General features: G+C 36.0%; 1 protein-coding gene and 1 long non-coding RNA gene across 4 annotated transcripts; one reads left to right on the top strand and one right to left on the bottom strand.

Annotated features, from left to right (window-relative positions):
- On the bottom strand, positions 1-3744 carry LOC125219266 (histone acetyltransferase MCC1). The gene is made up of 6 exons (XM_089063776.1): positions 3563-3744; positions 1731-1953; positions 1458-1602; positions 1212-1311; positions 906-1134; positions 1-496 (listed from the first exon to the last, which is right to left on the bottom strand). The coding sequence occupies exons 2-6, from the start codon at positions 1850-1852 to the stop codon at positions 310-312; spliced, it is 783 nt and encodes a 260-aa protein (XP_088919902.1). The 5' UTR covers positions 1853-1953; positions 3563-3744; the 3' UTR covers positions 1-309.
- Positions 3745-6187: 2443 nt separating this feature from the next.
- On the top strand, positions 6188-11729 carry LOC125197831 (uncharacterized). Of its 3 annotated transcripts, XR_016135313.1 has the most exons (8): positions 6188-6307; positions 6386-6485; positions 7721-7803; positions 8163-8262; positions 8355-8454; positions 10049-10301; positions 10418-11124; positions 11424-11729. It is a non-coding gene; the product is annotated as an uncharacterized LOC125197831 (long non-coding RNA). The 3 variants fall into 3 exon arrangements; XR_016135312.1 differs by having other exon boundaries at positions 10418-11729; XR_016135314.1 differs by having other exon boundaries at positions 10241-10301; positions 10418-11729.
- The last annotated feature ends 2338 nt before the right edge of the window (positions 11730-14067 follow it).

The following is a 14067-nucleotide window of genomic DNA, read 5'->3' on the forward strand; positions in this document are numbered from 1 at the left end:
TTTGAAACAATATTTTGCAAGACTTTGATTAAGAACAACAAACAAATTTTACAGTAGAAGTCAAGCTACCAATTTCTAACATTCAAATACAAGTAACTTGAAACTTAAACCATTTTCTAGCATGCATAAAACACAATTAGCAGAAATATGCAAAAACTATGTTACAACAGATGCTTGTAGAGAAGCCATATCTAGTTACAAATATACCCATCTATACTCGTCAAGATTCAACAGCCACGAAGCTTGTCATTAAGTGGACAAATGAATATGAGTTGAGTTCTTAGATACCCGTCGCCTGAGTTGATGGACTTAGACGAACTGGCGCCTAGAACCCTCGTTCGTGAGGATTCTTTTGGTCTGAACTGTAGGAAGAAGATAGCTCGATTCTTTATACTTGGGCCACTTGGAGATCATCCTCTCCTTGTTTTTCCACAGCTTAGCAACCATTAGTTTGAATCCACTCCGTGCATAAGTGACAAACAGCGTGACAAGTTCTCTGCAGGATGCAAGGCAGAGTTACTTGCAATACGTACAGTCCCAATCGTTCAAATTAGGATTACTAAGTTAGGAAACAGTGTATACCTTCGAAGAAACTTAACTAAATAGAACCTGACTAACTGACTTACAAAATTATGTCATTTATCTCTACAGAAAAGAAAGAGGGTCTCGTTTTTCTTGCCCTCAGACTGCAAACAGAAACTAAATGTAGCTATGAGATTAGGCACGATTCCTTTTCAATAACCACTGATAGCTAAGGATGGATGTCAAGACCTTCTCCAAGAGTTACATTATACTACTAAGAAGCCTAAGCCGTAAACAGATGATGAACTCTAAATATGAAGCATAAATAGAAGAATTTGAAACAATTTTTTGCTAATTACTGTTAGAGATAGTGTTCCACTTACAGCGGAGAGCAGGGAGACCGACCACCATTCACGTAGTAGACAAACAGATAGGAATCGTAATATTGTCCGTTGATGTAATAAAAATTGTACAGCCGCCTTACACACTGAAATGACATTTTCTTGTACAAATGTATGGCTGGGTTATTGTATGAGATCACGTGGAGATAAACAGCCCGGCAACTTGAAAGACTCGAGGCGTACTTTATGACCTCATGGATTAGTGAACTGGCTGAAAATCCGATATCATAGAGTTCAGTAAAAGAAGCTTACACACTACTTAACAAAACAGGGAAAAACAATAATTACCAATTCCCAGATTCCTGTAGGAATCGATGACTCCCAATGTTAGGATGTATACTAACGTTTGATCTGTTCTTGATGCCTCAAAGCTCAATAAATCTTCTACCTGCAAGAAAATTTTCAAAGAGAAATGACTTCTTATACGCAGCATTGTTTGGGTAAAAATATTATTCAATTTGCAGCAAAACCTACATTTTCTAAGTAAAGTGGATTGCTAAGTATCTAATGATAATCGAATTCACCAAGGCTCACCTCACTGTCTTTGGCTGGAATAATCCTTACAGTAACAAATCCAATAAGTTCGTCACTTTGTTCATTCGGACGACTTTGATCAACAGCTCCCCATGACACAATATCTTTCCCATTGACAACATTCTGAAAGAACTCGGATTCATACCTAGAGGAGCATCAAATGGTTTTCAGAAAAGAAAAGAAAGGAGAAACAGTAACTTAGTAAAAAAGAAAGGAGAAATAGTAACAAAGAAAGAAATAAAAACTGAGCTATTCTTCAGAAATTATTTTAACCTTATGGGAAACAGTTCGCCATGAGTTCTCTCAAGAATCTCCAAGTCAGATGCCTGTATTGGCCTATAAACTATAACTGGGCGGCGGTGAACTTTGATGTTTACCATTGAAGGATGTAGCATCAATCCCCAGAGAAGATTTTATGTATGCAGAAACTCCACAAGCCAACGATCTCTTCCATTTATGCAACATTAATTACATCAGCCATGCAACGTTGAGAATCCTACCAAAGATGTTTAATCATTAATTTCTTCACAATGATATGCATGCAGAAAACTGAAAAAAGGAGTGAATTAAGTAAAATAAAATTAGTGAAAATTATGTGAAACAACTGACTTGAAATGCAGAAGTCTATACCCATGTTCCTGAAAAAAGTTATCCCCATTTCAATATGCAGAAGTCTATACCCATGTTACAATCTTTAAACACAAGAAACATGCTCTCTCTCCCTCTTTACAGGAAAAAACACTAACGAATCTCTCTCTCTCTCACACACACACACGCGCGTGCAAGTGCGCGCGCACAGAGAGAGAGAGAGAGAGATCTCCTGTGCTCACCCACCCACCATGCTGTTTCAGCCACTCAAGAAGAAGAAAGTCATGGTCTTGACAATAAAATGTTCTGGATGATGGGTTTTAGAATCATAACATTAAGGTGGTGGTGTGGAAACCTATAAGATACACTATTTTATCTGCTTGTACAATGTGGCAAAAAAACCGTGCCAGGGCAGCACGATCCACAAGATATGTGCCAACTGCCAAGCTCCCATAAAAACTATTGTGCAAATAGCTGTGCAGGAAGCATGCAACAGGCAGGACACTAGGGATCGAGGCTCATGATTTGGCCTCAGAGCCCATTTGATCATGGCTCTCGACACATCATCCAAATGTATATAAAACTCATTCTTCAGCTCTCAAGTATAAAACATCTTCAACCATGCCAAATGGGTAAACAAATATGTTGTATCCAAAGATTATAGTATTATCCTAGCAATCATCACTTAACCATGACCCACCCTAAAAGATCATTATGCAAGTCTTGATTACAAACCAGACAAAAGCCATTCCATTGGTTCAAAAGGCTATTTTTCCCCCAAAAAATAGATTTTGAAAACTTATTTTGGTCCAAATCCAATAAGAAGTTCAATACTCATGGGTTTCTTAACATCTATAAGAACCCAAACACAAACAATAGAGCAAATCAAATGCCTTTTACAACAACTGGCCATTTCAACTAGATCATCAAACCACTTCAAAAGTGAAACAGGACAAACAGAATAAGTTAAAATGCACTTGAGATTAGTTAATAATCAATCTTGATTTCTTGCATAGCTAATTTGTACAACACTCTTAAGGGCTGAGCCATAAATGTTGATATTATGGTATTACCTAATCGGATCAAAAGCAAAGAGCTAGACGACGAAATGCAACAGCACATTCTATAATAGGTAGGATGCAAACTCCTCCACATTAACCCCTTTCCTTTCAGCCACCTCTAGAAATACAAATTTCATTTCAAAAGGATTTTTTAACACACAAACTCCTCCAAATCCAACCAATTCAAGGTATACTCATCCAACAAAGCTTGTAGAAACTCATCAAACAAAAATTGAATACAATGATAACAAGCATCAATCACGAAATACGCTAATCATTCTACAATCAACTAAAGGCAGACCAGTTGAGCAGCTCTACACCAAAAAAAAGAAACCAAAAGAAATATACAAGTCACCACTACCATATCACCAAACGCTCTTCAGAATTGCATATCAAACCCGCCAATATAAGAAAAATATAACAGCTTTTAAATTCAACACAAATCAAAGTTCCAACCTTTAATCAGGGCCGCGCAGATGGGAGAAAAATAGAAGCGGAAACGGGACCAAGAAGAAACAATTATTCGAATTTTCCTTCGCCGATTGCAAAAAAGGAATAAATCCCTCTTTCCTTTCGAACCTATTTAGGCGTAATCAAGACTCGCCTTTTCGTATTATTCTTGAGAATTTGAGTGAACAGTCAACCAACTATTTAATGTTCAATTTAAGCATTCGTTTTATTCTAAGCTGAAATAGAATAAGATCATGGACTCAAATGAAATTTATAAATTTAAATATTAATTGATTATATTTTTTTGAAATTATTTTAGTTTATATACTGTTCCTACTTAAATTTGTCATTTTATTAGAAAATATAAAGTTAATTATAGATCTATTGATAAATAATTATAGTATAAAAATGATTTTACCGAAATTGTTAATAATCCTATGGTTTTCAAACTAATTCATGTTATAAGTTCACTCGCGAATTAATGAACAATATGCTTAATCCTATGCGTTTGGTCGATTTGTTTAAGTGTTGATTGATTAAATAACTTATGGCTTATTTATCAGTTCATAGTATATAGTGAAAATTTTAAATTGTTTTTGTTATATATATACTGTTCAGTTCATGATGATATATCTAAAAATAAAAGAGCTATAAAAATAATACACAAAAAAATAATTAGTATTTTGAAATGATTTTACCTCTTATCTCGTTCGATTAGTAGTTATTAAACAAGCTTCGTCCCAGCACAATGATGTGTTGGCATAACTTTAAAATAGCAAATTTACTCTTATAATCCTAATGATGAAGAATTTTTATTCCATCCGTTCCGCTACGGGCGAAGCGCTTGTTTTAGACACAAGATTTAAGAAATTTTTCTATCAATATTTTTTTAGGGTTGTTGCAAGTTATAACTAAATTTTTTTTGTAGAAATCATTAATTCGGAAAAAGAATGTTATTTGAAACTATGAGCTCTAATAAATTAATATATTGTGATACATGGGAAAACATAAATATATATTAAAACCATACTTTATACTTTTATTATAATAAAAGCAATTTCATGAATAATTTGATGAATGTAAGCATGTACTACAATAACACCAATATGAGACACGCTTTTGTGTTTATTTTTGTGTATTAAATATAACACAAATAAAAATTGAATTTTTTAATATGATCGTGTCTTACGATTTAAGCAACTTAGGTGAAATATGAAGTTGTGTTAAAATATTAGAGTAGGCACAATGAATTGGGCTTTAAATTAATTTTGGCTTCTTCATTTATTAATTTAAAGCCCAATTCACAAGCCATCCATCATCTTCGTCTCTGTTGATATCTGGAATTAATGAAATTGGAAAAAATGAAGTTGTGCTCCTGCCAAAAACCGCCGCTGCGGCGTTGGATCGCCAAACAAGTGCGTTCTCGAAATATAAAGTCCGCATATATGGGGTTGCTTGGTCAACAAGCTCAAGTTGGTAGACTTGTCCTATGACTTTGAGTTGCTTCTCGATTTGGCTGAATTGCTGCTCCCCAAATACTATCATTCTAAGCAACACCAACACCATTCTTCTTTATTCCCAAAGGATAAGGATACTACATTACCTTCTTTCTATTCCATCAAACTTATGGGCAAGCTCTTTGCCCAACAAGTCCAGCTTGCCTGTGGCTACAAAGTCATCAAGCTCTTTCACCTCTCATCTCGTTCCATTACTATTAAACAAGCTTCGTCCCAACACACCCAAGAAGAAACTCAAGAGACCCCCACGCCTTTGTGTTGATCATGGCCCCTTGCCGGTTCCGATGGAGATTGATGATGCTACTACACCCAAGAGACCAAAGAAGAATAAACTCAAGAGACAGTTTGACGCTCATCACGGCACACTTGATGTTGATGCTCTACCCTTCAAGAGACTAAAGATTAGTTGATGCCAACATCAATTTTTTGTATTTTTGTTACTTGTATATATGTCGTCATACTATTAATTTGCCCTTAAATAAATACACTACATCAATTGAGTACATCTTACTAGTATTTGTACGTTTTATTAAGACTAATCAACACGAGTATTATTGATCCTACTATTAAATTAAAATAAATTAAAATTGGATGGTCATGGCTGAGACGAGATCGGGTACTTCAAATGTGGAACTTCATAACTTAGAATTGTAATCTGGTTTGACATATATGTAACGTTTTCAATTCATATCGAGTTTATCATCTTCTATGAGTAGCAATCTCACTTTGCATCGAGTAACTTATTTATTGTTAATAAGAGAATCTCTCTCCTTCAATTCTTCCCAAAAAATTGCCAAACATTTTTTGAATTTGATTTATTTTTCTCCATGATTATGTTCACCTCGATGTGCATTTAATTTGATCTTTATCATAGATAAAACGAATTGGGATAATGTTATTTGCTTACTTTATCATGTGTGTCAGAGAGACAAACTGCTTAGGAGAAAATGGTGTTAATAATGAACCTTGTTGTATAGCTTTATTTGATGCTATCATTACAACAAATCCTTTATCTAAAGACACCAAATTAGCAACGCAAAAGTTAGCGTTTAAATTAAAAAAGAAATGTTAAAATTAGCGTTAACAGCGTTTTAAATTTTAATTTGGTGGCTCAATTAGAAGTTAAGCGGTCATACCATTTTCTTCACTAAAAAGTGCTTAAACTCACTCAACTCCCCGCTCAATTCTTCGACCCCTTTTCAGTACATTTTTTCAACATCAGTATATCTTTTAGGTTTGTATAATCAATTTAATCATCTGCATTTCTTTTTCAACATTCTACAATTTGATCGATTAAGAATTATTGAATTAGATCAAGTGATCAAGTGGTGGAATTCTCTCTCTCCACCTCTCCCTCTGGTTCCGTGAAGAAAGATGTTGAAGCTGTCGAGGCAGCTCCTCCGCTCCTCAAGGTAAACCCTATGTTCATGCAAACAATTTCTCCTTTGATTACTTACTTTAATTTGGCCAAATCGCCCCTCAATATCTCAAATGTAATGCTTATGTCCATTCAATTGGATCATCGTTATTTAGTCCGGTGCTATATCCAATTTAGCACGAATCTAGTTATAAATTATCTAGAATTTGATTTTTATTGTTTTTTTTTAATACTCCCTCCGTCCCACATTACTTGAGTCACTTCTTTTTCGCACTCGTTTTGAAAAAATAATAATAAATAGTTAAAGTGGAGAAAAAATAAAGTAAAAAAGAGAATATTATATTAAGACTTTTCTCTACGTTATTCTCTCTCTTACTTTTCTTTCTCTCCACTCTAACTATTTATTATTAGTTTTTCAAAACGAGTGCAAAAAGAAATGACTAAAGTAATGTGGGACAGAAGAAGTACAAGTTTTCTATTTATATGTTTCTTAGTTTTCATTTTGGATTCAATTATTAAACTGAAACATTTTTTTAACATGTTAAACTAATTTCATCACTCACTTTCAGTTTAGGCAGTCTGAGGCATGTTGGTTGAAGAAAGCCATTTGTATGTTTTGTGATTATGGTTGAATTGCTTGAAAAATTTTCATATTTTAAAGCTATAGTATTAATTGTGCCTCTAATAAGTTTGAGCATATTATTAAAGTTAACATGTAAGATCTCTCTCTCATACACTCACTGACTAACACACACGCGCACACATATTTATAGACTTTCAATACAATCACCCATCATATTTGGTATTTGGGGGACTAAATTTGTTAGAGACAACCAATATAATTTTCATTTCTTGAATGCACAATATCATTAATAGGAAGGTTCAATGTTTCCAAGGGACTAATAGATTTTTTGCTTTGTGAGCATAAAATTAGTGAATGCATGAACTTTTTGCTGGCTCTCACTTGCTATTGGTATCATGGAAATCCTCATCTACATCAAGTTTGGACACAGTGAAGGAAGTAGGAACTTTACCGATCAAATGTTCATGGTTCACCTGAATATGAACACTATTTACTTGAATTTGGTTTCGAGCAGATTGATCCATGGCACCATTATGGCCACAATCTCCATTTCTATTAGTTAAATGGTTGAATTTACAAAGCAAATTGTTACATATAAGTCAAATTTTGGAAATGATTGTTGTAAAGGGATACCTGGTTCATTTTATATGTGTACACATGGTGGATAATGATTGTTCTCTTATCAGGATATGAGCCATCAAACTCAACACATGGGTTGATTGCTAAGGATCTACATGGAAATGAATGGCAATCAAGCACATATATAGAGGTGTGATAGTGTTTGCTTTCGAATTATTGTTTAATCTAGGAGTCATTGGTGATGTGGATGTCGGGGAGATACTCTGTTTTTTTCTAATGTATTATTTGTTTTGTATGGTCTGCAATTCAAAATCTTTGTATCACCTTAACTACTGAGAATCATGATGTTTGTTTCAGAAACAAGAAAAAAGAATGGTAAAGTTGCACTGCATGACAAAGTTACTGTTGTTTGATGTGGTGTTGAGGGAATTTACTTTCCAAGTCTTCATTTGTAAATACTGGTTACTTTTCCAGTTTCATCTAATCTGGACACATTATATATCCTTTCATTTCCTGAAAGAAACATTGCCATCTTTTTACTTGTTGCAGAGTTGTTTGCAAGTTTGGATCTTGCGGAATGGAGAAGCAGGCATTTGGTAAATGGAAATGGCACACAGGTTGAAGCACAAGTTGCTTCATATCGTACAAGGTTCTCCCCTAACCCTAAACCCTAAATATCTCCCCTAAACCCTCTATTCACTACAGCATGAATCATAACTTAGTTATTTTTTGACATGATAGAGCACTATGAACCTGTTTGCGCAAAATGGACAACAGAAAGGTGCGCAGTATGTCGATGGGTTGGAGATTGGGACTTCAACAAAATTATTATTTGTATTTGGTATGTGTCTTGCTTGACTCCATTTGTTGCTTTTAGCTACATGACTGTTCATAAAAAATACTCCTTTAGGTGATGAATACGATGTTAATTTTTCATTGTTACTCTCAAGTGTCAAATTTTTGTTCATCAAAAATGCTATGGAGCAAGAAACGTTAGCTACTTTGCTTCGTGGATCTAAAGAGCATTAGAAACAAATGATATAGAGAGGGAATGTTGTCTCCGTCCTGTGAAGGGTGTGGATCTTTTTATATGTTTTCCCTGATTTAGGACTTAGGAATAAAATCCGAATATCAGACATACTTGCTGGTTGTGGTGTGATCAATTGTTAACTTTCTTAAGTTGCTAACTCATCAATGCAATGTACTCAACACGATGACATTAAAATGTCAACACATGATTTTGTTGAACTTCAATATAATGTGTTGATGTTATATGTTGACAATTTAGTGACACCGTGTTGACATTTTTAATACACTGCATTGATGAGTTAGCAGAGTTAGCAACTTTAATAGTTAGCAATATCACCCCTTTTCTGGTTTTTGTATGTTAATATCACATTTATGTTTTGCCTGTATTGGCCTTCTTTATGAGGTGGTATTCAACTCCAATGTAATCACTTTTTCTGGAAAATTTACGCATAAATGTTTGGTTAGTGAGATTCACTACTTTGTGTTGAAATAAATTAGAAACAAAAGTTTAGAGAAAAAATAGAGCATTAGAATAATTTTGATGTTACAATCATAAGATATTCTTTAGTGAAGTTGTGTTTAGGACGCTTTTTGAAAGTGTCTCTATGTGTTTTTAGGAATGTTTTTTAATAGCGTTTCTAAGCATTTAGGGACGCTTTTTTAAAAAGTGTCTCTAAGCATTTAGAGGTGCTGTTAAGAGTAAAGGTTGCGGATAATAAATAAGCACGAGATGTGCAAGATAAACTCCATGATAATGACAATAATAGAATGAGAAGATGAAGAACTTAATAACTCGAAATAAACGAGCAGAACAAGAGACAAAAAGGAAAGACAAATCCTCACGCTGGAGGCCAACGATAAATCGTCCAACTATTGATTTCCCAAGATGATCTGTATCCTCTGAGGTCCTCATTATTTATAGAGAGTAAGGCAACAAGAATAGGAACTGAAAGCAACAATACCGATTCTTCTCTCCTCACTTCTTCTCCCTTCTTGACCGAATCAACCAAGATTTGTGGGCCAAACTACTTCCCTATTGCCACGGCCGTAGACCCTCCAAGTTCCACCCATATCAGGTGATTTTTTAAAAAGCATCTCCAAATTAATTCACCAACACTTGCTATTTGCGTCCTTATTTTTGTTTGGCACACCACCAATAGGACGCGTCGGTGAAGTATTTAGAAACAAAAAATTGCATCCCGAATTAACTAAAAAAGCGTCCTTGTCCGTATGTTTTTTATAGTGATATGCCTCTCTACATTCTACACTGTGAAGCTCTAGTGCTTTTCTTTACTAATTTTTCCATGCAAACCTAAGAAGATCTTTATACTTTTAGTTTTGTTTTTGGTAATAGTTGCTTCTGTTTGTCATAACTATAATTATATTTACTTGAAACCATTTTCCAGGCCATAGGTTCGACTCTAGCGAAAAAGGGTAGAGATGTTGCTGCAAAATTCGCATTTAGAAATGGCGCAATTGATGTCAAGTTTGATACCGCATCAAATTTATGTTCATTTCTGTATTCCCACACTAGTTGCATAACCTTGTTATTTTATATCCTAGCATGCATTCATTTTGATATAACCTCGTGTATGTAGATATCAACAACAATATAGGACAATTCTCTCATGCAGATTTCCAGATTATAATTCTGGCAAGGTACTAATATAATGCTATTTAAAACTATGATGACTTGTGGATTTACCATCTACATGTATTTTCTAATGTGTGACCTGCTATGTACTGGAGTGTTGATAATCTTTCGGGTTTTGCAGATTGAAGTTCAATATTTACACGATCATGCAATTTCAAGTACAATTGCTATTGATGTTTCAGCTACTATAGGTACCCCTAGTGTAGCCTTCGGTACAGAAGCAAGTTATATGGTTCCAAAGTACAATGCTGGATTCAGCTTGAAGAAATCCGATGCTGTTGTATCTGCTATTCTCTGGTGTAGTTAAGTTCGTTTGCTTTAACTGAAATAGATTTTTAACTTCTGAAAATTGATAGCACATTTTGACGCGATTTCAACATGTGTTATGAACAAATCAATTCAGCTGTATTTTGATTCCATGGCACCATTTGTGTAGCAGAAGTTGGTTTGAGTTATTTGATTACAAAATTGGCTATGTTAGGCTGAGTCCTCCACGATCTTGTCATCTGCCTTACCTATCTTTGAATTTTCACAATCATCAGTGCTAAATGGCACATCTCTTATTGCTTACTACTTCTAGGTTTGACAAAGTGGGTGTCGTACTTGCGCCATCTAGATCAGCTGAATAAAGGGGCTGCCATGGGCGAGAATGCCAGAAAATTCTCAACGAACGAGAACACGTTAATAGTAGGATTCTCTTATGCAGTCGATCCACACACAACGGTGAGGGCAAAGCTCAACAAACACGGCCATTTTGCTGCCCTCGCCCAAATCTCTCCTCACCATTTATGGCAGTTTCGACACCTTGGCCATGGAAAAAACCCCGAGGTTTGGCTTGACACTCTCTCTCAAGCCCTAAACAGTAAATCATGCTTGTCTACTTATACAAGATCCTTAGTTTTTCATATAGTTAGATTTCATTTCCGAACTCAATTCTTTCGTTTACATTACTCCGTAGATTTAAAAAATATGCTGAATTACTGATATAATAAAGGTATACATCTCCATATCAAGTATCAATATACTCGAATCTATAGCATATGAAACAAAATTGAAGTGTTTTTATGTAGAAGCATAGAGCTGAGGTGTGAAAGAAAACCACCTGAATCCACAGCTCCATTTGTCAGGCAAAGAAGGGCACTTCTGGTGGTGATTCTCGTCTGGGCCGGGGAAACGCACCCATGAGGATCACTAGTTGCCAATAGGATCAAAATCAGTCTGCCCTATTATCAAATAATTTACAGATTGGTCATGCTGAGTAGTGCATTCAATGATGAGACAACAATTGGTTATGAAAGGGGAAAATTCGTGAAGTGAACAATGGTCAACAGTCAACCATATGCGATCATCCATGGTTGTCATCACCACCACCTCCTTTCTTAGGAGTAAGTCAAATCTCCATGTTATGTTCTAGAGAGAAAGGGGGAGTTGGAAAACTGGAAATTGGATATATATTGATTAATCTAAAATGGATTTCTTCCACTTTGCTTAAAGACTATATATCATCTTCGTCAAAAACAGAAAATTTTGACCATATGAATAGTTGGAAACAAATGCTAGTATAAAAATGATTGGTTGAGATAATAACAAAAATTAAATCGGTTTGGATGACATGTTATGTAGAGTATTTTGTTTACTATATCTTCCATCTTATTCCTTTTTATTTTATATATATGAAATGCAACAAAATAAATTTTAGAGTATTTTATTTAGAAGAACGATTGCCGGGTTGGAAATGTTGAAATTTTGAATAAGCAAGCAAATTAAGTTATCAATTTTTTTCTCATCATGTTATAATCATTCGTATTTCGAGAAAAAATATGAAATGAAATGAGATGAGAAAATATGGTGGGCCTGACCCAATACACACTAAGTTAAAACAACAATGTCGAGGCCGAGAGGGAGGCGCCGCTACCGTGAGATTCATTACAGAGAGAGAGAGGCAACAATGTTGGATGCCGAAGCAAAATCCGATGCTTCCATGACCGAAGCAAAATCGGCGGCCTCCGACGCTTCGATGCCGAAATCTGGATCTGGTGTCTCCATCTTCACCGGAGTCGGGCCTCCAACACTGGAACCCGGAGTACTGTTGGACCCAACAGAATACTGCACTGAACACCTTGAAGACCCTAACCCCTCCTCCTTCATCATCTGTAAAAAGGCAGCCTCAAATGTTGAGGTGACTTTCTCCAAGTCGACCTCAACATAATCAGAAATGTTGTGCACCTCTTTAAACACATCCACAACCGAGCTCACAATAAGGGTAAGATGAACATAATGCTCGTGGGTAAGAGTATTCGCGACTGTGGCGGCCGGGCTCGCGGCAGTGGCGGATGCGAAGGGATCCTTGCCATTGCGCTCGCCCCCAGATCTTCGGGGTCCTTGCCGCCCTTTCTTGGGCATCCTTTACGTAAGGGAAACTTTTACAGGCGAGATTCTCATCCTCGATACAGTTACCATATATATTACAGAATTTCTTACCTTCATATTTCTGAACTTTTTCCCAGTGATCTCTCATTTCTTTTGGTTTAGTGATACGCTCGGATTTTGTACTGTTTTAAGGCCATTATTTGGTCCGTTTTTTATGTCAAAGTCACTCTACACGTCCATTATTTGCATATTTTGTCTATTTTGGTATTTTGACATGTTTTGTGAGAAATGTGCATAAATGAGCCGAAAAAGGGAGCCAAAACGCCAAGTTTGGGAATCTGGAGTCAGACGGCGACCGGCGACCGCCGCAGATGTGTGCGGCGCCCGGCGGGCAGAACAATGCAGCGGTCCGCCTCGGAAAAATGTGCTTGGAAGAGAAGTCTCGTCCGGCGACCGCCGGAAGATGTGCGGCGGTCCGCCACCGAGGGAACAGACTCTCTGGACAACGTGGCGACCGCCGGCCAAGGTGCGGCGGCCCGCCGGAGAAAGGCGGCGAATCCGAGAAGCCCTAGATTTGCGCCCAGTTTTACCATATTTTGGAGATTTTTTCCTTTTACAACAAGGTATGGCTTTCCCCTATAAATAAGACCTCAAGCTTCATCAAAGAGAGATAACTTCTACTTGCAAAATACTTCATAGAGATCAAGACCTAGAGTACTTCATTGGTGCAAGGAGTTGGAGAAGGATTTCAAGAACATCAAGAACGACAAGGATTCAACCCACGGGTTTTATTTGCTTTAGTTTTATGTTCAAATTGTCTTCCCTTCAATCTATGTTTTTAGCTTATTCAATTATGTGTAACTAAACTCATAGGATTCTAGGGATGTGTTAGTAACGACTTTGGTTATACAAATTCCTTTTTCTATCTAATATCCGTTTTGTTTTTACTTTGTTTCTTCCCTAAGTAGTTTTTATGCTGCATGATTGAGTGACACAATCGTGTATGATTTAATATAACTTGCTTCATAACTGTGACAGAGTTCTAGCGAGTTAGATTCACTTAGTAGACACTACAGTTAACTTCCCTTAAAACGACACTGTTAATTGAGAGTGAGGACTTTTCAAGGGTCTTAGGAGCTTTTTGGAGTTACGTGTTAGGATTGACAACCCTAATCTTGTAATCAACATTTGTTTCGCATGAGCATAAGCTAGGTGACTCGTCCTTTCAAAGTATAAACTGTGCTAGGGTATTGTAGTTGGAATTTTGTATAACCATAACTGTGAACACTGATAGAAGTAGCCAATAAACTCATTAAGCTACAAAATTTAATGTAACAGGAGAGTATGAGAGCTCTGAATATAGTGCTTGACTGATGATGTTTCAGATTACTTGAAATGAGT

This window comes from Salvia hispanica, chromosome 2, assembly GCF_029641045.1.
Source record: "Salvia hispanica isolate PSC_SH4W2 chromosome 2, Shi_PSC_v1, whole genome shotgun sequence".
NCBI classification, from domain to species: Eukaryota; Viridiplantae; Streptophyta; class Magnoliopsida; order Lamiales; family Lamiaceae; genus Salvia; species Salvia hispanica.